General features: G+C 42.3%; 1 protein-coding gene across 1 annotated transcript; it reads left to right on the plus strand.

The window, feature by feature from the left end:
* The first annotated feature begins 1,075 nt into the window (after positions 1-1,075).
* Positions 1,076-20,978, plus strand: MFSD1 (major facilitator superfamily domain containing 1). The gene is made up of 17 exons (XM_083868902.1): positions 1,076-1,153; positions 2,050-2,102; positions 3,186-3,298; positions 3,994-4,036; positions 4,360-4,427; positions 4,821-4,929; positions 5,975-6,077; positions 7,363-7,461; positions 8,591-8,702; positions 9,701-9,757; positions 12,491-12,647; positions 14,127-14,224; positions 15,129-15,241; positions 15,884-15,931; positions 16,050-16,110; positions 19,856-19,970; positions 20,195-20,978. The coding sequence occupies exons 1-17, from the start codon at positions 1,135-1,137 to the stop codon at positions 20,252-20,254; spliced, it is 1,428 nt and encodes a 475-aa protein (XP_083725028.1). The 5' UTR covers positions 1,076-1,134; the 3' UTR covers positions 20,255-20,978.
* Positions 20,979-25,935: the final 4,957 nt, after the last annotated feature.

A 25,935-nucleotide genomic window follows, 5' to 3' on the forward strand; every position in this document is an offset into this window, starting at 1 on the left:
CCTCTCAAGTACCTCAGCCAATGGGTGAAGTATTTGAGAGAGGGAAATGAGGATGGAAAATGATAAATAGGAGGTTGTGTCCTCCAAAATTAGAGAGACCCCAGGGAAATGCCCCATGGCCTCTTCTTTTATTCAATAAAGTCAAAGGACTCCTCTGGCTCCTTTTTGGATATAAACCTCTGGTGTTTGTGGATTAATTTCCTTACACTTACACTTGCCTTACATTTACACTTATTTTACACTTACTTTACATTTATACTTACACTTACATTTACACTTTCACTTACATTTCTACTTACATTTAGACAATTTTAAAATATTTATTTCCCACATATGATATGATATGATATGATATGATATGATATGATATGATATGATATGATATAATATTACATTATATCATATCATATTACATAATATATTACTTTACATCATATTATATTATATTACATTATATTACATAATATAATATATTATATTACATAGTATAATATAATATAATATATTATTACGTTACATTATATTATATTATGTTACATTACATAACATTATATTATGTTACATTACATTATGTCACATTATATTATATTATGTTATATTATGTTATATTATGTTATGTTATATTATGTTATGTTATATTACATTATATTATATTACATTAGATCACATTATATTATATTATATTATATTATATCTATTATATCTATTATATTATATTATATTATATTATATTATATTATATTATATTATATTATATTATATTACATCACATTACATTATATTATATTATACTACATCACATTACATTATATTATATTATATTATAAATTTCCACAGCCCCCCTCATCCCGGCGTTGCCACGACAACGGGAGGGGTGAATCACGTGATTGGCATGGGCGGACCAGTCACGTGACTTGCGGGATCACGTGTGCGGGGGCGAATCACGTGCGGGGCGGATCACGTGTGCGGGGCGGCGGGTCACGTGGGGCGGGCGCGATGGCGGACGAGGAGCGGGCCCTGCTCGGGGCCGATGGCGGCGGCGATGGCGGGGGCGGCTCCCCGGGCCCTCCCCGAGCCCTCCCCGCCGCCTGCGACCCCCGGCGCCTCCCGCACCGCCTGCTCGTGCTCAGCCTCATGTGCTTCCTGGGATTCGGTGCGGGCCGGGCCGGGGGGTGTGTGTGTGAGGGGGATGTGTGAGGGGGGTGTGTGAGGGGGATGTGTGAGGGGGGTGTGTGAGGGGGGTGTGTGAGGGGGTGTGTGAGGGGGATGTGTGTGAGGGGATGTGTGTGAGGGGATGTGTGAGGGGATGTGTGAGGGGAGTGTGTGTGAGGGGATGTGTGAGGGGGGTGTGTGAGGGGATGTTTGAGGGGAGTGTGTGAGGGGATGTGTGAGGGGGGTGTGTGTGAGGGGGGTGTGTGTGAGGGGAGTGTGTGAGGGGGTGTGTGAGGGGATGTGTGAGGGGGGTGTGTGAGGGGGGTGTGTGAGGGGGTGTGTGAGGGGGTGTGTGAGGGGGGTGTGTGAGGGGTGTGTGAGGGGAGTGTGTGAGGGGGATGTGTGAGGGGGTGTGTGAGGGGGTGTGTGAGGGGGTGTGTGAGGGGAGTGTGTGAGGGGAGTGTGTGAGGGGGGTGTGTGAGGGGAGTGTGTGAGGGGGGTGTGTGAGGGGGATGTGTGTGAGGGGATGTGTGAGGGGGGTGTGTGAGGGGGGTGTGTGAGGGGGGGGTGTGAGGGGAGTGTGTGAGGGGGTGTGTGAGGGGGATGTGTGTGAGGGGATGTGTGAGGGGGGTGTGTGAGGGGGGTGTGTGAGGGGATGTGTGAGGGGATGTGTGAGGAGGGTGTGTGAGGGGGGTGTGTGAGGGGAGTGTGTGAGGGGAGTGTGTGAGGGGGGTGTGTGAGGGGGGTGTGTGAGGGGGGTGTGTGAGGGGGGTGTGTGAGGGGATGTGTGAGGGGAGTGTGTGAGGGGATGTGTGAGGGGAGTGTGTGAGGGGGGAGTGTGAGGGGGGCAGTTTGGGTGTGGGCCCAGAGCCCTGAGCCATCCCCTTCTCCCCACAGGCAGCTACTTCTGCTATGACAACCCCGCCGCTCTGCAAACGCAGGTCCAGCGGGTGAGTCACTGCCCGGGGGGGGCTTTGGAATACATGGGGAGGGATCTTTACCCTGGGTGTCACTAACGGGACAGGGGAGGTGGGATTTGGGGAAGGAATTCCTGGTTCAGGGGGTGCCCAGAGAAGCTGTGCCTGCCCCTGCACCCCTGGAAATGCCCAGGGCCATTTGGAGCCCCTGGATCCCTGGAAGTAATGAAGCATTGATTTAGAAGAATTAAAGACTTTAGTCAAGATAAATATCGCTGAGGTAATGTAGCTAAGACTTCCCTTTTTGTTAACAGAAGCCAGACTGAAGGAACTGATAAATCATACAAGAAACTAATAAATCATTGAAGGAACTGATAAATCATGGAAGGAACTGATAAATCATGGGAGGTGTCAAACCAGGCTTTTGCATCCTGAATAATCAATAGACCCCCATGAATACAATACAATCATAAATCAAACAGTCCTGGGAAAAAAAGGATTCAGCTGTCAAAGGTTAAAAAGTCAAAGAGAGGAAGACCCATCTTACTTCATCATTTTAAGACCCCACCCTATAAAAAAAGACCACTGACCCATTTTAAAGAACAAACTACACATGTCTAATGACTTTTTGGGCTTAATGGCTTTTTGGGCTTAATGGCTTTTTGGGCTTAATGGCTTTTTGGGCTAATTACCATACAAAGCAGGGAATGGGATGTACCAGATTTATGAATATACATTTGTGTTTTGGGTGTTCAATACTCCTGGACATAAAAGCCCCTGTGATCATCTGTAAATTGTGGTGTGTAATAAACAGACACTTTCTGACTTTAAACTGTTAGAGAGTCTTTGTCTGTCATAGTTGGATATTGGTATTAGATCAATAGCCAGAGTTTTTTAATAAAAAATATTAGTTTTTATTTTATTTTATCAGTGTCCAAGGCTATTTGGGATAGTGGAAAGTGTCCCCTGGACTTTAAATCCCACCCCATCCACTAATTCTATGAATTACAGAAAACCCACTTGTTTCTACTTTCTTCTTCCTGAATATTCACCCTGTGTCACTTCAATTAGCTCAGGACTGATGTTTTTTTTCTATTTCCCCTGTTTTCTGTGCAGGACATGAAGGTGAACACGGCCCAGTTCATGGCTCTCTATGCCTGGTACTCCTGGCCCAACGTGGTGCTTTGTTTTTTTGGAGGTTTCCTCATTGACAGAGTTTTTGGGATCAGGTAAGTGCAGGGTTTGTGTCCCCTCATGGGCAGCTAAAACTGCAGCTAAAATTTAAACTTTATAACATAAAGTTTTTCAAGCTCGTAATAAACCTTTTTTATAGTTTTTTCCCTGCTCAGTTTAGCATTTTTAAATGATATAAATGAGCTTCTTTTCCTTCATAATTTAAATAAATCTGTTCCAAAAGATACCACCTTGTGCTGCCTGTTCTCTGTGGGAACTGTTGAGCTGCTCAGTTTATTACAGAGACCTTTTAATTGTCCTTCCACCTCCACTGGTCTCCTGCTGCAGGGCTAAAATAATGCTTGGTAGGGAAAAAAATGGGTAAAAAGGGTTCTGGTTATGCATTAAGTGATTATTTTTCTTATTTTTCTTCTTTTCCTTCTTTTCCTTTTCCTTTCCCTCCTTTTTTCCTTTCCCTCCTTTTTTCCTTTCCCTCCTTTTTCTTCCTTTCCCTCCTTTTTCTTCCTTTTCCTCCTTTTCCTTTTCCTCCTTTACCTTTTCCTCCTTTTCCTTTTCCTCCTTTTCCTTTTCCCCCTTTTCCTCCTTTTCCTTTTCCTCCTTTTCCTTTTCCCCCTTTTCCCCCTTTTCCTTTTCCCTCCTTTTCCTTTCCCTCCTTTTCCTTTCCCCCCTTTTCCTTTTCCCCCTTCTCCTCCTTTTTTTCCCTTTTCCTTTTCCTCCTTTCCCTTTCCAGGTTGGGCACTATCATATTCAGCATTTTCGTGTGTGTTGGGCAGGTGAGTGAAGGACAATCTGCAATTTGTGTTTCCCTTTCCACATCTCAGAACTGGGATGGGAGAATTTGTCTTCTTTTGGGAAAAGGAACCTTGGGATGGGATTTTCCACATTTTTATTTTGGAATTGCCTGAGGGTGGCACAGCCCCAGCTGGGCCAGGCTGGAGGGGATGAGCAGCAGAGGGAACAAAACACAAAACAAGCAGGAATTGGGTGAGAGGCATTTCTGGGAGGGGAAGAACATTTTTGTTCCTTTTTTTTAGACAGTTCTGCTTTTTCCACATGTAAAATACACAATTATAATATCCCTGGCTGCTCTTTGCAGGTGGTTTTTGCCCTGGGAGGACTCTTCAACACCTTCTGGCTGATGGAAGTGGGCAGGTTCATTTTTGGGTGAGTCTGGAAGGGCCCATTGGTGCCCTTTGAGGTAAGGCCACCTAAAAAAACCTACAAAAACCAACCCTAGAAAACCCTCCTAGAAAAAAATGCTGCCTCTTGGAGCCAAAAATTGGTGAATTCTGAGACCCCCCTGGAGCTGAGAAATGCAAGATCTCAAATTCTTTTCCTTGTGTAACTTAGTTAGAAAAACAAACCCCAGGTTTATTTATAAACCCCAGGATTTTGCAGGAACCAAAAACTGTGAAACCACCAATTATTCCTCCATCACTACAACTCCATTTATCAATCTTGGATCAAATCTGCCTGCACACAGCCAGGTTTCCCTGCAGAGCTGTTTTTTTTTGCTCTGCCTGATACATTTTGGGCTGTTTTGGGTTTGTTTTCCAGGATTGGTGGCGAATCCTTGGCCGTGGCACAGAACACGTATGCAGTGAGCTGGTTCAAGGGCAAGGAGCTCAACCTGGTGTTTGGACTGCAGCTCAGCATGGCCAGGATTGTGAGTTTGCACCACAGGGGAGATGTTCTCCTCTTTTTTGGGTTTTTTTTGGGTTTTTTTGGGGTTTTTTAGGGGTTTTTTAGGGCTGGTTTTGGGGTATTTTTAACTGCCGCAGGTGGAGCTGTGCTCTCAGGATGTTCACCAGTGTTTAACTTGGGGTGGATCCTTCTCTGGGGGGAAAAATGAGGGTTTGGACTGCAGCTCTGCATGGCCAGGATTGGGAGCTCTGCTCCTATTTTTTGGGGTTTTTTTGGGGTTTTTTAGGGGTTTTTTAGGGCTGGTTTTGGGGTATTTTTAACTGCCGCAGGTGGAGCTGTGCTCTCAGGATGTTCACCAGTGTTTAACTTGGGGTGGATCCTTCTCTGGGGGGAAAAATGAGGGTTTGGACTGCAGCTCTGCATGGCCAGGATTGTGAGCTCTGCTCCTCTTTTTTGGGGTTTTTTTGGGGTTTTTAGGGCTTTTTTTGGGGTGTTTTACCACTGCAGGTGGAGCTGTGCTCTCAGGATGTTCACCAGTGTTTAAATTGGGGTTGGATCCTTCTCTGGGGGGAAAAATGAGGGAAAAAGGTGTTTTTTTTCCTGGTGCTTGTCATCTGGGAATCCTGTCTGACCAAATCTATCAAATTCAGCCTGTGGGTTTATTCACTTCCTTTAAGTGAAATCTCTTCCATTCTTGTATAAAAATTCAATTTGTGACATTATATCCTTGTTGCAATTATTAATTACATCCTCGTTGCAATTATTAATTACATCTTTGTTGCAATTATTAATTATATCCTTGTTGCAATTATTAATTACATCCTTGTTGCAGTTATTAATTATATCCTTGTTGCAATTATTAATTATATCCTTGTTATAGCCTTGTTATGTCCTTGTTACAATAATTAATTTGTTTCCAGCCCAGCCAGGGAATCGTTCGTATCAATGCTTTGAGTTCCCTGGGTTAACATTTGAATAATTAGAATAAAAACTCCTTCCTGCTGTTGCTGGTGAATCCCTGGAGCTGGGAAATGCTGATTTTTTCACCATGACTCTGTTTTTCCCAGGGGAGCACAGTGAACATGAACATCATGGGCTGGATCTACTCCCGAGTTCAGGATCTCCTGGGCAATGCTGGGCCCAGCACCCTCGGCCTGGCTCTGCTCATAGGTCAGTGATGGGAGTTCATCATTTATTAAGCACTAAAAAGCACTTATTAATAACTTTCAAGCACTTTTTAATCACTTAAAAACATTTATTAATTACTTAAAAACACTTATTATTCATTTAAGGGCATTTATCGTCACTTTAAAGCATTTATCGATCACTTTAAAGCATTTATCAATCACTTTAAAGCACTTATTAATCACTTTAAAACACTTATTAATCATTAAAAAGCACTTATTAATCACTTAAAACATTTATTAATTACTTGAAAACATTTATTAATTACTTAAAAACATTAATTACTTGAAAACATTTATTAATTACTTGAAAACACTTATTCACTTGAGGGCATTTATCAATCACTTTAAAGCACTTATCAATCACTTTAAAGCACTTATTAATCACTTTCAAGCATTATTAATCACTAAAAAGCACTTATTAATCACTTAAAAACATTTATTAATTACTTTAAAACACTTATTCACTTAAGGGCATTTATCGATCACTTTAAAGCATTTATCGATCACTTTAGAGCATTTATCAATCACTTTAAACCATTTATTAATTACTTAAAAACATTTATTAATTACTTAAAAACACTTATTATTCACTTAAGGGCATTTATCGTCACTTTAAAGCATTTATCAATCACTTTAAAGCACTTATTAGTCACTTTAAAGCACTTATTAATCCCTTAAGAGCATTTATTAACCACTTAAAAGCAGCACAAATCCATTTGAGCAATCCCAGCCCATTTTTTGTACCATATTCTCCTTTTTTCTCAAGTTCCTGCAGCTTCTGAAATACTCTTAGCATTTTTTGGGGGGTTGCCAAATTCAAGCTTTTATGTCTTGTGGAGGTGAAATATTTCACATCCTCTGAGCAAAGGACAGGCTTGAAATTGTTTTTCTGGGGAGTGTCAAAGCTTTCCTGTGATTATCTGATTGTAAAAGTGGAATTTAAACCATTTTGGGGTGTGTTCCTTCCCCTAAAAGCCACAGGGAGGGAGATTTTGGTGTTGGGAAGGAGGCCAGGTTTTGTTCCTGCAGATGAGCAGGAGGAGGGAGTTGGAGGTGATATTTTAAATAAAATAAATTATTAATTTTCACATTTGTGCTCCAGGCCAGGAATGTGCTGCACTTTTACCCCTGAACCTTTGACTTGTGCAACTCTTGAGCCTTAAAGCTGATGGTAAACTCAGTCTGCCTTGACCTGTCCGACAAAAACTGGGCTGAAAAATCAAATTTCTGCCCCAGCTGTCACTGAGTGTGTGGTGTTGTTTTTCCAGGTGGAGTCACTTGTTTGTTCTCCCTGAGTTGTGCTTTAATTCTGGCTTATCTGGACAGGAGAGCAGAGAAATTGCTGTGCAAGGAGCAGGGGAAAACAGGTGAGACTGGGATAAATCTGCTTTTCTGCTCATTCAGTGGTTGCTGATCAATATTTCCACACTTAAAACAGAATTTTTAGCTCATTTTGATATGAATTTTTAGTTTTAAACAGCACCTCTACAGGCATTACAGCCTGTTTTATTTATAAAAATTATTGGTGTAAGTAAATTGACACTAATTTGTGCCATTTTGCCATTTTAGCCTGGGATAAATCTGCTTTGCTGCTCAATATTTCCACACTTAAACATCATTTTTAGCTCATTTTTATATGAATTTTTATTTTAAACAGCAGCTCAACAGGCTCTGCCACCTGTTTTATTTATGAAAATTAATTAGTGTCACTAATTTGTGCCATTTTGCCATTTGAGCCTGGGATAAATCTGCTTTTCTGCTCATTCAGTGGTTGCTGCTCAATATTTCCACACTTAAAATATCATTTTTAGCTCATTTTTATATGAATTTTTAGTTAAAACAGCAGCTCAACAAGCACTGCCAACTGTTTTATATTTATAAAAAATATAAATTTATATTTATATATAAATATTTATATTTATAAAAAATAATTAGTGTAAGTAAATTGACACTAATTTGTTCCATTTTGCCATTTGAGCCTGGGACAAATCTGTTTTTCTGCTCATTCAGTGGTTGCTGTTCAATATTTCCGCACTTAAAACAGAATTTTTAGCTCATTTTGATGTGAATTTTTAGTTTTAAACAGCAGCTCAACAGGCTCTGTCACTTGTTTTATTTATAAAAAATAATTGGTGTTAGTAAATTGACACCAATTTGTGCCATTTTGGGATTTTTTGGAAATTTGTGCCATTTCCGTTGGTTCTGTAGTTTTATTTTTTGGATTTCCTGTGAATTTTCTGTGATTTCCTTTAGCAGGGACTCAAAACCAATGGGACTCTTTTCTTGTCAGTGAGTGCTGGGTTGAGTTTTCCATATGGGAGAAAAATAAACTAAAAAAATAAAATAAATTTGGGGTTCAGTGGGATCCCAGAGTGGTTTGGGATGGGAGAACTTTCATTCTCCAGGCAGGGATGGGATTTGGGGGGGATTTGGGATTTCCTGGATATTTTCCAGTGGGGAAAATCCCAGATTTATTGATGCTGGTTGTTTCTGCAGGAGAAGTGATCAAACTGACAGATGTGAAGGATTTTTCCTTGTCCCTGTGGCTGATCTTTGTCATCTGTGTGTGTTATTACGCTGCAGTTTTCCCTTTCATCGGCCTCGGCAAGTGAGTCCCTCCCGTTTCCCCAGCAGGTCCCAAAGTTCAACCAAAAATCCTTCCAAAGTTCATGTTTCAAATTGAAATTTCAAATTTAGTGTGTCAAAATTGAACCAAAATCCTTCCAAACTTTAAATATTCAAATAAAACAAACATTTCAAATAAAATTTCGAACTTCACGTTTCAAAATTCAACCAAAATCCTTCCAAAGTTCACGTTTCAAATGAAAATTTCAGATTTCACGTGTCAAAATTGAACCAAAAATCCTTCCAAACTTCATATTTGAAATGAAATTTCAAGCTTCACATTTCAAATTGAAATTTCAAACTTTGTGTTTCAAAATTCAACCAAAATCCTTCCAAAGTTCACATTTCAAATGAAATTTCAAACTTTACGTTTCAAATTGGAAATTTAAACTTCGCGTTTCAAAATTGAGCCAAAATCCTTCCAAACTTTAAATATTCAAATAAAACAAACATTTCAAATAAAATTTCAAACTTCATGTTTCAAAATTGAACCAAAATCCTTCCAAAGTTCACATTTCAAATGAAATTTCAAACTTCACGTTTCAAATTGAGATTTCAAATTTCACGTGTCAAAATTGAACCAAAATCCTTCCAAACTTTGTTTAAATGAAAATTTCAAATGTCACATTTCAAAATTCAACCAAAATCTTTCCAAAGTTCACATTTCAAATTGAAATTTCAAACTTCACATTTCAAATTGAAATTTCAAATTTCATGTGTCAAAATTGAACCAAAATCTTTCCAAACTTTACATTTCAAGTTGAAATTTCAAACTTTACATTTCAAATTGAAATTTCAAACTTCATTTTTCAAAATTGAACAAGGTCCTAAATTAATTATAAATGAGATATTTATGTTAAAGCTCTATTTAACTTTTTTTATAAATGAGATTTTCATATCTTTGTCTAACTTAATTTTAATTTTTCATCCTTCAAATCTGAATTTTCCTAAATAGTTGTTTGTTTTTTTTCCTTCCCTCAGGGTTTTCTTCATTGAAAAATTCAGATTTTCCCCTCAAGAAGCCAGTGCAATCAACAGGTACCATGGGATTTATTTAATGAAAAACAGGTTTTAGGATGATTTTTTTGGGCAGGTGGGAAGAGATTTGGAATATTTGTGAGTTGTTTTTAAATAGAGAAATAATTCCACATGGCCCAAGGAATAAATGGGAAATGTGGATGTGGTTTTTATTTAAAAAATGAGAAAAAAGTTTTCAGATATTTTATTTTGTTTTGTTATTTTTTTATTAAAATTATTGGGGTTTTTTTTTGTTTTTTTGGGGTTTTTTTTGAGATGTTTATTTCTTCTAGTCTGTCACTGTTTCCTTGGATGGTGAACACTCTCACATCCTCAAACCTTTTAGGAATTTAAAAATATTGAGATTTTTTTAGGGGAATGTTTATTCCTTCTGACGTGTCACTATTTCCTTGGATGCTGAGCACTTTCACATCCTCAAACCTTTTAGGAATTTTTAATTATTGGGATTTTTTTAGGAGAATATTTATTCCTTCTGTCCTGTCACTGTTTCCTTGGATTCTGAACACTTTCACATCCTCAAACCTTCTGAGAATTCTAAATTATTGGGATTTTTTTAGGAGAATATTTATTTCTTCTGACTTGTCACTTTCTTTGGATTCTGGACACTTTCACATCCTCAAACCTTTTAGGAATTTAAAAATATTGAGATTTTTTTTAGGAGAATGTTGATTTCTTCTGACCTGTACCTGTTTTCTTGGATACTGAACACTTCCATGTCCTCAAGTCTTTTAGGAATTTAAAAATATTGGGATATTTTAGGAGAATGTTTATTTCTTCTAGTCTGTACCTGTTTCCTTGGATGCTCAGCACTTTCACATATTCAAACCTTTTGCGAATTCCAAATTATTGGGATTTTTTTGAGGGAGAGGTTCATTTCTTCTGACCTGCCACTATTTCTTTGGATGTTGAGCACTTTCCCATCCCCAAACCTTTTGAGAATTTTCAATTATTGGGATTTTTTTTAGGAGATGTTTATTCATTCTGACCTATCACTGTTTCTTTGGATACTGAGCACTTTCACATCCTCAAACCTTCTAGGAATTTTCAATTATTGGTATTTTTTTAGGAGAATATTTATTTCTTCTGACCTATCCCTGTTTCCTTGGATGTTGAACACTCTCACATCCTCAAACCTTCTGGGAATTTAAAAATATTGAGATTTTTTTTTAGGGGAATGTTGATTTCTTCTGACCTATCACTATTTCTTTGGATGCTGAGCACTCTCACATCCTCAAACCTTTTAGGAATTTAAAAATATTGGGATTTTTTAGGAGAATGTTGATTTATTTCTTCTAGTCTATCCCTGTTTCCTTGGGTGCTGAATACTTTCACATCCTCAAACCTTCTGGGAATTTAAAAATATTGTGATTTTTTTGAGGAGATGTTGATTTCTTCAGGACCATCACTTGTTCCTTTGGATGCTGAGCACTCTCACATCCTCAAACCTTTTGGGAATTTAAAAATACTGTGATTTATTTTGAGAAAAATGTTGATTTCTTCTGACCTGCCACTTTCTTTGGATGCTCAACACTCTCACATCCTCAAACCTTTTGAGAATTCTCAATTATTGGGATTTTGAGAACTCTAAATTAATTTTTGGGGGGAGATGTTGATTTCTTCTGACCTGTCACTATTTCCTTGGATACTGAGCACTTCCACATCCTCAAACCTTTTAGGAATTTTCAATTATTGGGATTTTTGATGTGAATATTTATTTCTTCTGGCCTATCCCTGTTTCCTTGGATGCTCAGCACCATGTCCTCAAACCTTTTGGGAATTCTACATTATTGGGATTTTTTTTTTAAGAGAATGTTGATTTTTTCTGACCTGTCACTATTTCTTTGGATGCTGAACACTCTCACATCCTCAAACCTTTTGCGAATTTAAAAACACGGCGATTTTTTTGCAAAAAAAACATTGATTTCTTTTAACCTCAGAATTCCCAAAGACCCTCTATGATCCCCAAACCTTTGTTTCCCTGCCCTGCAGCATCGTGTACATCATCTCAGCCCCCCTGTCGCCCGTGTTCGGGCTGCTGGTGGATAAGGTGGGCAGGAACATGGTGTGGGTGCTGTGCGCTGTGCTGGCCACGCTGGGCGCGCACCTGATTAAAAATATTGGGATTTTTTTTGAGGAGATGTTGATTTCTTTTGGCCTGTCCCTGTTTCCTTGGATTCTGAACACTTTCACATCCTCAGACCTTCTGGGAATTCTACATTATTGGGATTTTTTGAACAAATATTTATTTCTTCTGACTTGTCACTATTTCTTTGGATGCTGAGCACTCTCACATCCTCAAACCTTCTGGGAATTTTCAATTATTGGGATTTTTTGAACAAATATTTATTTCTTCTGACTTGTCACTGTTTTCTTGGATGCTCAGCACTTCCACATCCTCAAACCTTTTGAGAATTCTCAATTATTGGGATTTTTTTAGGAGAATATTTGTTTCTTCTGACCTGTCACTGTTTCCTTGGATACTGAACACTTTCACATCCTCAAACCTTCTGGGAATTCTACATTATTGGGATTTTTTGAGCGAATATTTATTTCTTCTGACCTGTCACTTTCTTTGGATGCTCAGCACTCTCACATCTTCCTTTTCTCACATTCAAACCTTTTGCGAATTTAAAAACACTGCGATTTTTTTGCAAAAAAACATTGATTTCTTTTAACCTCAGAATTCCCAAAGACCCTCTATGATCCCCAAACCTTTCTTTTCCTGCCCTGCAGCATCGTGTACATCATCTCAGCCCCCCTGTCGCCCGTGTTCGGGCTGCTGGTGGATAAGGTGGGCAGGAACATCGTGTGGGTGCTGTGCGCTGTGCTGGCCACGCTGGGCGCGCACGTCCTGCTGGCCTTCACCTTCCTCAACCCCTGGATCGCCATGGTAAACTCATTTATTTGGGGTTTAGATAAAAATAAATGCAAAAAATTGAGTATTTCTGTCGTAAATAGCAAATGTTGGTTTGGTAAATGTGAAATAAGTGGTGGGGTTGGTGGTGAGTTGTTCTCTCTCTCTCTGTGTTTTGTGAGGTGGAGGAGTTTTCTCATTTCAGGGTTAAATTTCTTGTGCCAGGTGCTTGTTTTATTCCTAAAAATTGTTTATTTTCGAAGTTTATTGTTATTGCTCAAACTGCTCATTTTATTCCTAAAAGTTGATCTTTAAATTTATGCTCATTTTACTCTTAAAAATTGTTATTTAAATTTATTTCTGGAGTTTATTATTATTGCGCAAACTGCTCATTTTACTCCGAAAACTTGTTATTTAAATTTATTTCTGAAATTTATTATTATTATTCAAACTGCTCATTTTACTTCTAAAAGTTGTTCTTTTAATTTATTTCTGAAATTTATTATTATTGGTCAAACTGCTCATTTTACTCTTAAAAATTATTCTTTAAATTCATTTCTGGAGTTTATTATTATTGCGCAAACTGCTCATTTTTTTCCTAAAATTGTTCTTTGAATTCATTTCTGAAGTTTATTATTCAAACTGCTCATTTTTTTTCCTAAAAATTATTCTTTTAATTTATTTCTGAAGTTTATTATTCAAACTGCTAATTTTTCTCTTAAAAGTTATTATTTTAATTTATTTCTGAAATTTATTATTATTGCGCAAACTGCTCGTTTTATCTTAAAAATTATTATTTTAATTTATTTCTGAAATCTATTTATTATTATTATTTATTATTATTATTTATTTATTGAGCTATTTTTAGGCAGAGAGGGCAGCAATATATTGATTTAATTCTAGGGAAGAAAAACTTTTTCCTTCCCAGAATTATTTCTAAATATGGATATTTATTTAAAATTTGATGGCACAAAGTGTTTGTTGAGCTGTTTTGGGCAGAGAGGACAGGAATATATTGATTTAATTCTAGGGAAGAAAAACTTTTTCATTCCCAGAATTATTTCTAAATGTTTAGAAATAATTTCTAAACATTTCTAAATGGGCAGCAATATACTGATTTAATTCTAGGGAAGAAAAACTTTTCCATTCCCAGAATTATTTCTAAATATGGATATTAATTTAAAATTTGATGGCACAAAATGTTTCTTGACCTTTTGGCAGAGAAGGCAGCAATATATTGATTTAATTTTTAGGGAAGAAAAACTTTTTAATTCCCAGAATTATTTCTAAATATGGATATTAATTTAGAATTCGATGGCACAAAGTGTTTTAGGCAGAGAGGGCAGCAATATACTGATTTAATTCTAGGGAAGAAAAACTTTTTCATTCCCAAAATTTCTCAATGTGGATAATAATTTAGAATTCGATGGCACAAAGTGTTTAGGCAGAGAGGGCAGGAATACATTGATTTATTGGTGCGTCAGCAGTGCTGTGACCCCATTTATTTGTCCCCAGAGCCTGCTGGGGGTGGCCTATTCCCTGCTGGCCTGTGCCCTGTGGCCCATGGTGGCCTTTGTGGTCCCCGAGCACCAGCTGGGAACGGCCTATGGCTTGTGAGTGTTTCCTGGGAGGGTTGTTTGGGTGTAAATCCACAATTCCACCTTGGAGAGGGACTGGGGACAAGGGATGGAGGGACAGGACACAGGGAATGGCTTCACATGGACAGAGGGATGGGATCTGTGGGATTTTGGGATGGAATTCCAATGAAAGGAGCCTCCGGGAGAGCTGGAGAGGGATTGGGAAAGGGATGGAGGGACAGGACACTGGGAATGCCAGTGGATGGGATTTGTGGGATTTTGGGGTGGAATTCCAGTGAAAGGAGCCTCCAGGAGAGCTGGAGAGGGATTGGGAAAGGGATGGAGGTACAGGACACTGGGAATGGCTTCACAGGGACAGAGGAATGGGATTTGTGGGATTCTGGGGAGGAATTCCTGGCTGGGAGGGGATTCCCAGATTTGCTGGGGGGGAATCCCTGGGGGGGGAATCCCTGGGGGTGAATCCCTTGGGAGGGAATCCCTGGGTGGGGAATCTCTGGAGGGGAATCCCTGGGGGGGGAATCCCTGGGGGGGGAATCCCTGCGGGGGGAATCCCTGGGTGGGGAATCCCTGGGGGGGAATCCCTGAGGGGAATCCCTTGGGGGGGAAATCCCTGGGGGGGAATCCCTGTGGGAAATCCCTGTGAGGGAATCCCTGGGGGGGAATCCCTGGGGGGGGAATCCCTGGAGGATCCCTGTGAATTCCTGGGGAATCCCTGTGAATTCTTGGGCAGTTTTTGGGGAATTCCAGGCTGCTTTGGGGACGTGGCTTTGGGAGGCACAAGCAAATTCTGCAAAACTTTGCCCTGTCCCAGCAAACGGGGGCAGGTTTATCCCTGCTGAGCTCCAGAGGAGCTTTTCCTGAGGAAATGAGGATCCATTTTCCTGGGAAAAGGCCTCAGTGGTGTCCCTCTCTGTCCCAGCATGCAGTCCATCCAGAACCTGGGGCTGGCAGTGATTGCCATCGCGGCTGGGATGATCCTGGACACCAGGGGGTACCTGTTCCTCGAGGTCTTCTTCAGTGCCTGTGTCTGCTGTGAGTCTGGGGTCCGGTCACGGGGGTTCACTGGGGTTTGGGCTTCATGTTTTCTGAAAAACAGAAATAATTCCTCTTCTAGAGGTGTCAGCATTGGGGTCAGCCCCTCTGGGAATGGGTTCAGGGGATTTCATTGGGGTTTTTGGCTCCGTATTTCCTGAAAAATAGAAATAATTCCTCTTTTAGAGGTGTCAGCATTGGGGTCAGCCCCTCTGGGAATTGGTTCAGGAAATTTCATTGGGATTTTTTGCTTCATATTCCCTGAAAAACAGAAATAATTCATCTTCCAAAGGTGTCAACATTGTGATGAACCCTCTGGGAATAGGTTCAGAAGCTTCATTGGCCTTTTTGGCTCCATATTCCCTGGAAAACAGAAATAATTCCTATTTTCTAGAGGTGAACCCACAGCCAGTGAAGCGCTTGGCCTTTCCTTGAAGTATGAAAAGTTTCAGTGTTTAAAAAAAATTGAGTGAAAGTAGCCAAATAATGCTTTTAAAATGCCAATTCTAAGTTTAAAATAAATTAAAATTCTTTTTGGATTACCAGTAAACTCCACTGAGCTACAACCACCATGAAAATCTTGGTTGTGGGTTAAACTTTTTTATTTTTTTATCAGCTAAAAGTGTCCCTTCTCCCCTGCAGTGTCACTGATAGCTGTGGTCATGCTGTACTTTGTGAATCACCTCACAGGTGAGTCTCTGCAGCTTCTCCTCACCTCAATTTTTACTCCTATAAAATATTTCTGATTTCTCAGTGCTCTGAGGGGGGAATTTTTAATACCAAAACCACAAAAATCCCAATTTTACAGGTGGTGATCTCAACTGGTCTGCAAAGAAAAGGGCAAAACTGCAAAAAGCTGCTGTTTCTGAGTGAGTACAGAGGCAGGAAATTCAGAGTGTCCCTGGGGAAGGTTTGTCCTGAAGGGATTCAGGGGATCATTTCTCCAATCTCATTTTTATTGGGTTTATTTTAGAACCAGTCTGGTTTAGGAGTTTACATCCCTGCCTCCTGTGAGTCAATATTTGATGAAATGTGGTGGGAAATGTGCTGGTTTGAGTGGAAATCCCAGCACTGGTGGGAAAATTTGGGCTCAGATCTGTCCCAAATGCTCCTGGTGACAGTCAGAGGGTTTATTTTTAATAAAAAAAAATTGGGGTAACACTTTCCAAAAAAAAAAAAAAAGAAAATTCAATTTTCAATAAAATGGGATTTTATTGAAAATAAAAGGAAATGGAAATTTCAGGTGGCAGGAATGGCTGGAATAAGGAAATTTTGGCTGTTCATGGAATGGGAGAGACCTTAAAATTCAGGAGATCATTTTTACAATCTCATTTTTATTGGGTTTATTTTAGAACCAGTCTGGCAGTTTTCCCTCTCTGTTTTCCATGATTTCCATGGCCTCACAACTGAAATGTGGTGGGAAATGTGCTGGTTTGAGTGGAAATCCCAGCACTGGTGGGAAAATTTGGGCTCAGATCTGTCCCAAGTGCTCCTGGTGACAGTCAGAGGGTTTATTTTTAATAAGAAATTGGGGCAAGAATTTTCAATAAAATGAAAATTAAATTTTCAATAAAATGGGATTCACTTCCTTTAGAAGGAAATGGAAATTTCAGGGGGCAGGAATGGCTGGAATAAGAAAATTTTGGCTGTTCATGGAATGGGAGAGACCTTAAAATTCAGGAGATCATTTTTCCAATCTCATTTTTATTGGGTTTATTTTAGAACCAATCTGGCACTTTTCCCTCTCTGTTTTCCATGATTTCAGTGGCCTCACAGCTGAAATGTGGTGGGAAATGTGATGGTTTGAGTGGAAATCCCAGAACTGGTGGGAAAATTTGGGCTCAGATCTGTCCCAAGTGCTCCTGGTGACAGTCAGAGGGTTTATTTTTAATAAAAAAATTGGGGCCAGGGATCCTGTGGGGTTATTTGGGATGTCCCAGCCCTCCAGGGATTCCTGTAACAATTCCAGGGATCCTGTGGGATTTGGGATATCCCATCCCTGTGTTTGTTACCCATAACAATTCCAGGGATTTTGTAGGATTTGGGATATCCCATCCCAGTATTTATTACTCATAACAGTCCCAGGGATCCTGTGGGGTTATTTGGGATGCCCCAGCCCTCCAGGGATTGCTGTAACAATTCCTGGGATTCTGTGAGATTTGGGATATCCCAGCTCTGTGTTTATTACCCATAACAATCCCAGGGGTTCAGTGGGATTTGGGATGTCCCAGCCCTCCAGGGATTCCTGTAACAATTCCAGGAATTCTGTGGGATTTGGGATATCCCATCCCAGTATTTATTACCCATAACAGTCCCAGGGGTTTAGTGGGATTTGGGATATCCCATCCTAGTGTTTATTACTCATAACAATTCCAGGAATTCTGTGGGATTTTGGATGTCCCAGCCCCTCCAGGGATTCCTGTAACAATCCCAGGGATTTTGTGAGATTTGGGATATCCCAGCCCAGTATTTATTACCCATAACAACTGCAGGGATCCTGTGGGGTTTGGGATATCCCATCCCAGTGTTTATTACTCATAACAATTCCAGGGATTCTGTGAGATCTGGGATATCCCGGTCCTATGTTTATTACCCATAATAATCCCAGGGGCTCAGTGTGATTTGGGATCCCCCATCCCAGTATTTATTACCCATAACAGTCCCAGGGATCCTGTGGGGTTTGGGATGTCTCAGCCCTCCAGGGATTCCTGTATCAATGCCAGGAATTCTGTAGGATTTGGGATATCCCAGCCCAGTGTTTATCACCCATAACAATCCCAGGGATCCTGTGGGGTTTGGGATGTCTCAGCCCTCCAGGGATTCCTGTAACAATTCCAGGAATTCTGTGGGATTTGGGGTATCCCAGCCCAGTGTTTATCACCCATAACAACTCCAGGGATCCTGTGGGATTTTGGATGTCCCATCCCTGTGTGTGTCACCCATAACAGTCCCAGGGGTCCTGTGGGGTTATTTGGGGTGCCCCAGCCCTCCAGGGATTCCTGTAACAACCCCAGGGATCCTGTGGGGTTATTTGGGGTGCCCCAGCCCTCCAGGGATTCCTGTAACAGTCCCAGGGATCTTGTGGGGTTATTTGGGATGCCCCAGCCCTCCAGAGATTCCTGTAACAATCCCAGGGGTTCAGTGGGATGTGGGATATCCCATCCTACTGTTTATTACCCATAACAGTCCCAGGGGCTCAGTGGGATTTGGGATCCCCCATCCCAGTGTTTATTACCCATAACAGTCCCAGGGGTCCTGTGGGGTTATTTGGGGTGCCCCAGCCCTCCAGGGATTCCTGTAACAGTCCCAGGGGTCCTGTGGGGTTATTTGGGGTGCCCCAGCCCTCCAGGGATTCCTGTAACAACCCCAGGGGTCCTGTGGGGTTATTTGGGGTGCCCCAGCCCTCCAGGGATTCCTGTAACAGTCCCAGGGATCCTGTGGGGTTATTTGGGGTGCCCCAGCCCTCCAGGGATTCCTGTAACAGTCCCAGGGATCTTGTGGGGTTATTTGGGATGCCCCAGCCCTCCAGAGATTCCTGTAACAATCCCAGGGGTTCAGTGGGATGTGGGATATCCCATCCTACTGTTTATTACCCATAACAGTCCCAGGGGCTCAGTGGGATTTGGGATCCCCCATCCCAGTGTTTATTACCCATAACAGTCCCAGGGGTCCTGTGGGGTTATTTGGGGTGCCCCAGCCCTCCAGGGATTCCTGTAACAACCCCAGGGGTCCTGTGGGGTTATTTGGGGTGCCCCAGCCCCGTGTGTGCAGTAATCGTTGTCCCCCTGTTTCTTTCAGAAAGGAAAGTTGAGTAGCAAGGCCCAGGTGGGAGCTCCAGCACCTCCCCAGCTGCAGGAAGCAGAGTTTGGGGGTCTCTGCAGGATCCCTTCACCCCCTGGGCTCCCCAGCGCTGCCTCAGCTCCTGCTCTGCTCTAACAAAATCCCAAAATCCCTGGCTCTGGTGGGGTCAGGGCTCAGACACACCTGCAGCTCCCAGGGTGGAGCTTTCTGAACAAAAAAAATCAATTTTTTTGTTCTCACAACAACTGCTGCTGCTTTTGTCACTGTCTTAATGCAAAAAAACCCCACTTTATAAATGTCTTCACAGCTTTTGGGATTGTTTCCTTTCACCACAATGGGAAAATGAGCCAGAGGTTGCTCAAATGGACTTTTTTTTTTTTTTTGTAGATTTCTGAATTCTGAGGCTGCTGAGCAGCCTTTTATTGCCTTCTCTGTTCTCTTTGTATTGTAATAATGTTCATTTTAAGGGATGAAAGTTTGTTTAATAGATTAAAAAAAAAAAAAAAAAAGCTGTTCCAGAAGCTCCCTGAGCACGTTGTAAAAAAAAACCAAAAAAAACCAAAAGGTTTCTCTTTCTGCTGAAATCTTGGATTGAAATAAAAGAAACCTGCAGAAATCAGCCTCTCTCTTTATTTACATTGAAAATTCCTGAGCCTTGCACGTCCCAGGGTCACTCCCTGCTCTACCCCAAAGCATTTCCCAGCTGTTAAAACAACAACAATAATATTAAAATATTAATTAACACCCCAATAACACTTCTGGCAGGGTTTTCCCTCAGGGCAAAACCATCTTTTGCCACTTTTTCTTTTGCAGAGCAGAAGAGCAGCAGAGGCTCAGAAGACAGAACGAAGATGATTTGGCAAAATTGCTGCCAAAAGCTGATGCCTTTAGTTTCAGGAATAAATACCTGTCCAAACTTGGAGCTCAGGTATCACTGATTAAAAACCCACAATGATGAGGGGAGGTTGATTTTTTTTAAAGAATTTGGTTGTTTTTACCAGCCAACAACTCCACCTCTGAGTGAAATCCTTGGGATTTTTCTCAAAAAAAAAAAAAAAATCTAATAATAATTAAAAACTGAATAAAGGAAAGCAATCAAAGCCTGGCCCATTCCAGCAGCTGAGGAATGTCTTTAATTTTATTTTTTTACAGCTCCCAGCTCATTACTCCTCCTGTTTCTCCACCCTGGCCCACAGAAGTGTGTTGAAATAGTGGAGAGAAGCAGGAATACACTGAATTTCCTGGGACACGGAGCCCAGCACCAGCTTTGCTGCTGCAAACCCTTAGATTTCAAATATTGCCTAAAAAACTCCTCCTTTCCTGGGCAATCCAGAGGATCCTGATGGGGAATTGTGGCTCTGGTGGAACCTCTTGGCCCAAATTGCTCCGTGAGTAGCCGAGTCAGGGGCCAGGGTTTGATCTCTGGCTGTGAAATGGGACAAAATTCCATCAGGAAATTGCTGGGATGAGCCTTGAGACTCTTTTTATTTTCCACCTCCCTTGCTCTGCTTCGTTTTTCTGGGAGAAAAAGGTGAGGAGAAGCTCCCCAGTGAATATTTCAGAGGAATCTCCAATTCCAGAAGCACAAAACGTGCTCAGCCTCAGGAATTTCTCCCAGCTCAGGAACAGCAATAACCTCTCCGAGCCTGAATAATGTGAAAACTGATTTATTTTTTAAGACTTTTAGTGACTAAAAACAATTAAAAAGAGTTAAAGAAAGGACTGGATTTTGGTTCCAGAGGGAAAAAGCCTTGAATTCCATGGTGGAACTCTTCCCATTGTTTTTTTCTATTGTTTTTTCCCTTTTTTTTTCCCATTTTTTTCCCATTTTTTTTCCCCATTTTTTCCCCATCGTTTTTTTTCCATTGTTTTTTTTCATTGTTTTTTCCCAAATTTTTTCCATTTTTTTTTTCCATCATTTCTTCCCATTGTTTTTCCCCCATCGTTTTCCCCATCGTTTTTTTTCCATCGTTTTTTTTCATTGTTTTTTCCCAATTTTTTTTCCATCATTTTTTTCCATCATTTCTTCCCGTTGTTTTTTCCCCCATCATTTTCCCCCATCGTTTTCCCATTTATTGGGAAAACCAATTTTTTAAGACTTAGTGACTAAAAACAATTAAAAAGAGTTAAAGCAAGGACTGGATTTTGCTTACAGAGGGAAAAAGTCTTGAATTCCATGGTGGAACTCATTGTTTTTTCCATCATTTTTTCCATCATTTTTTCCCATCGTGTTTTCCCCTCATTTTTTTCCCTTCATTTTTTCCCATTGTTTTTTCCCATCAGTTTTTTTTCCATCGTTTTTTCCCATCGTTTTTTTCCCTCGTTTTTTTTTCCATCATTTTTCCCCATCTTTTTTTCCCCTCTTTTTTTTTTCCATCGTTTTTTCCCATCGTTTTCCCCCATCGTTTCCAGGAAATATTCCTGAGGTGTCTCCAGGGAAATCCTCGAGTGCCACAAGAATCTCAGGAGCCTTTGGCATTTGTTTGGCTGCAGAGTGAGGAGTCTGATAGAATCAAAATGCTGCATTTGATGTAGAATATCCTTAATTTAATATTTTTAATTTAAAGCAGAACTCACAGTCTTAAAGCTTTGGTTTTAAAAGAGATTTTTTTTTGCAGTGGAGATTTTTTTGAGGTCCCTGGAAAATTTTCATCTTCCTGAGGGACCTTTTGGGTGAAAGTTCTGGGTTCTGGAGGACAATGAGGGAACCCAAAGCTGCAGTTTGGGATTCCCTGAGCTGGGCTGGTCCTGCCTGGGCTCCTCAGAACCAGAACTGAGGCTTTGATTTGGTGCTTTACTCGTGGACTTGTGAATTTTGGGTGTTTTTTAAATAAAATCTTTTATTGGACACCGTCACCTGTGGTTTTTGGTTGTTGAGGGTTCTGGTGTTGCCTTTGGGGGTTTGGGAAGGGGATTTTATCCCTTTTGCAGGGATGTCTCACTGGGGGTCAGCACTGCCCCGCTGCCGCCTCGGGAATGTTTAATTGGGATTAAAACCTCCCGGGATGAGGCTGCTGGGGCTTGTTTTGGTGCCTGATTTACACCAGGTTTGGTCATGGCGTGGGGTGTCCATCCTGGGGTGTCCATCCCGGGATGTCCATCCCTAGCACAGGGTGTCCATCTTGGGGTGTCCATCCATCCTGGGGTGTCCGTCTGGAATGGGGTGTCCATCCTGGGATGTCCATCCTGGAATGGGGTGTCCATCCCTGGCCATGGGGTGTCCATCCTGGAATGGGGTGTCCATCCCCTGGCACGGGGTGTCCAACCTGGGGTGTCCGTCTGTCCTGGGTTGTCCATCCTGAGGTGTCCATCCCTGGCACAAGGTGTCCAGCCTGGAATGGGGTGTCCATCCCTGGTATGGGGTGTCCATCCTGGGGTGTCCATTCCTGACCATGGGGTGTCCATCCCTGGCATGGGGTGTCCATCCTGGGGTGTCCATTCCTGACCATGGGGTGTCCATCCCTGGCATGGGGTGTCCGTCCTGGGTGTCCATCCTGGAGTGTCTGTCCATCCCTGGCATGGGGTGTCCATCCTAGGATGTCCATCCCCGGGATGGGGTGTCCATCCTGGGGTGTCCATCCCTGGCAGTGTCCAAGGCCAGGCTGGACATTGGGGCTTGGAGCACCCAGGGGTGGTGGAAGGTGATTTTAAAGGTCCTTCCAGCCCAAACCAGTCTATGATTCCATGGAACAGAGTCCAATCTTTGGGAAAAGCACCTCAACCCCTTCAATAAACTTCTCTTGGACCAAATTTATTTCTGAGGTGGGTAAAAGTCTTGGTGTTCTCCAATAGGTTTCACCAGGGGAAGCTCAGGGTGGAATCAGCAGGAATTTCTTCATAGAAATTGTGGTCAGGCCTTGGCAGGGGCTGCCCAGGGAGGTCTGGAGCCCATCCCTGGAGGTGTCCAAGGAATTCCTGGACGTGTCCCCAGAGCTCTGGGCTGTGGGGATCAGACACAACTGGGAGTGGAGGATCTTGGGAGGCTTTTCCACCCTCAGTGACCCTGGAATTCTGTGGTTCCTCCATGAGTTACTGAGTGAGTTCCTGGTGGATGAGCTTTGTCTGATCCAGCTGGACCTGACCTTTGGAAGAAAATTTCCTCCTCCCTTTGGGATCTGGGGCTGGAATCTCTCTGTCCTTCAAGCCAAAAGTGGGGCCTCCCAAGGAACAGAAGAAAAAAATATTCCTGCTCTGTTTCCCCCAAGCTGCTCTTCTGGGATTGTGATTTTGCAGCTGTGGATGTGTAAACACAGGGCTGCTCCTTAAATGATCCAAATCAAAATTACCCCTTAATTAATGGAGTTGTTTAAAAACAAGATTTTGTGTTTGCAGAGCTCTGTGTGTGGGCACAGCAGGATCTGAGCCCTGGGGGAGCTGGAACGTCCCTGCTGGAGCTGGAATGGGGATGGAACAGAAATAAAGGGGAGGGAAATGTTCATTCAGGGCTGGGCCAAACCCACAGGGGCATCTCAGGTGTCCCTAAATCCTGATGGAAATTTCCTTCAGCTCCAAACTTCATATTAAAAATCTGATTTTATTCCTAGAATGTCTGCAAGTGATCATTGTGTGGATTTCTAATATTATTTGATATTTTTAGATATGGATTTTGGGGGTTATTTTAGGGTGTAGCAGGTCAGATGAAGAGCACAATCCACAGACTAAATTTTTTTTCCCTCTTTGCACGGAATCATTTATTTCCCTTCTCCTTTCCTCCTGCATTTCCTGCTGTCCCTTTGCCCAGGCTGCAGCTCTGTGGGGTTTGTTCATCAGCTTAACCCAATTAGTGCCCTGGGAACAAAGGCTGATTACCCTGCACATCCCTTTGACATCCATCACTGGGATATTGCCTGACACAGTTAACAATTGGCCTCCCAATGAACCAGAAAGATTCAGGAGTTTATTCCAGGCAGGAGCACAAACCATTCCAAAAGTGGGGCTTTTTTGAGGGGGATTTATCTGCATTTTTCCTTCTTGAGGTAGAAAACACCGTTTGGATTTCATGCAGCACTTCCAGAATTGCTGATCCCTGTCTGAGCTTTTTTTAATGGAAAAAAATTGCCTTTGAGGAGGGAATTTTGCAGGAATCAGGAACTCAGATCGTTCCCTGGAGCTGCAGGGATAAAAATGAGGAATTTGGGGGTTTCCATCTCTTCTCCTGGCTTGGAGCGAAGCTGATTTTGGATCCATGGATGGGGATGGATGGGGGATGGATGGATGGATGGATGGATGGATGGATGGATGGATGGATGGATGGATGGATGGATGGATGGACGGATGGATGGATGGAGGGATGGATGGAGGGATGGATGGATGGAGGGATGGAGGGATGGATGGATGGATGGATGGATGGAGGGATGGAGGGATGGATGGAGGGATGGATGGATGGATGGATGGATGGAGGGATGGATGGATGGAGGGATGGATGGATGGAGGGATGGATGGATGGATGGAGGGATGGAGGGATGGATGGAGGGATGGATGGATGGAGGGATGGATGGAGGGATGGATGGATGGATGGATGAGGGATGGATGGATGGATGGATGGAGGGATGGATGGATGGATGGAGGGATGGAGGGATGGATGGATGGATGGAGGGATGGAGGGATGGAGGGATGGATGGAGAGAAGGATGGAGGGATGGATGGATGGATGGATGGAGGGATGGATGGATGGAGGGATGGAGGGATGGAGGGATGGATGGATGGATGGAGGGATGGATGGAGGGATGGATGGATGGATGGATGGAGGGATGGATGGAGGGATGGATGGATGGAGGGATGGATGGATGGATGGAGGGATGGATGGATGGAGGGATGGAGGGATGGAGGGATGGATGGATGGAGGGATGGATGGAGGGATGGATGGAGGGATGGATGGAGGGATGGAGGGATGGATGGAGGGATGGATGGATGGATGGATGGAGGGATGGAGGGATGGATGGATGGATGGAGGGATGGAGGGATGGAGGGATGGAGGGATGGAGGGATGGATGGAGGGATGGATGGATGGAGGGATGGATGGAGGGATGGATGGATGGATGGATGGAGGGATGGATGGAGGGATGGATGGAGGGATGGATGGATGGATGGATGGAGGGATGGAGGGATCCTGGTCCTGGCCAAGCCTTGCCCTCAGGGATCAGCCCTGGGCTGCCTCAGGTTCTCAGGGGTTGAAAGAGTTTTACAGAATGGTGGAATTACAGGATTGTTAAATTTGGAGGTTTTTAAAGCCGTCCAATCCAACTCTGAACTCAGCAGCTCCACTAAACCACATCCTCCAATGTCACTTCCATGGTTTTGGAACAATCCCAGGGATGGGGACCCCACTAAACTTCCCATTTGGTCAGAATTCTCTGGAATTCCTGCGAGTGTTGGTGGAAAAACAGGACAGAAAAAGCTCATTTCAGCCTTTCCTGGTGGGGAATTAATTATTCCTTGCTCCCCTCTTTCCCAGGCTCCCCAGGGAATGGGCACAGCCCCAAAGCTTCCAGAGCTCCAGGAATATTTGGACAATGTTTCAGGCACAGGGTGGGAATTTTGGAAATGTCTGTGCAGGGCCTGGAGCTGGATTTGCTGACCCTTCCAGCTCAGGATATTCCAGGATTCATTTGTCCTTCCAGGGAAGTGATAAGTGAAGACAAAATGAGTTTTTTCCCCTACAGATCATCTCTCTATTTAGCGAAATTTTAGACAATAAAATGTGGGTTTGGATTTCCTTCTGAGCAGCAGAAACCCAGGAAAATCCTGTTCCAGATTCCCACATCCTGCCTGCTGCCACTCCCTTGGCTCTGAATATGAGAACTGGGGAAATCTTTAAATTCTTCACCTTGGAGTGGAATAATCACCTTTAATTCTGCTCCATTTTCCATTTTCGGTGGGAAATGCTCTTCCCCA

Source organism: Zosterops lateralis (assembly GCF_965231275.1).
Source record: "Zosterops lateralis genome assembly, chromosome: 10".
In the NCBI taxonomy this organism is placed as follows: Eukaryota; Metazoa; Chordata; class Aves; order Passeriformes; family Zosteropidae; genus Zosterops; species Zosterops lateralis.

Coding starts and splice junctions, on each gene's coding strand:
- MFSD1 (XM_083868902.1), top strand. Junction 2,103..3,185: donor TGCAAACGCAGGTCCAGCGG/GTGAGTCACTGC, acceptor TTTTCTGTGCAG/GACATGAAGGTGAACACGGC. Junction 15,242..15,883: donor CTTCAGTGCCTGTGTCTGCT/GTGAGTCTGGGG, acceptor TCTCCCCTGCAG/TGTCACTGATAGCTGTGGTC.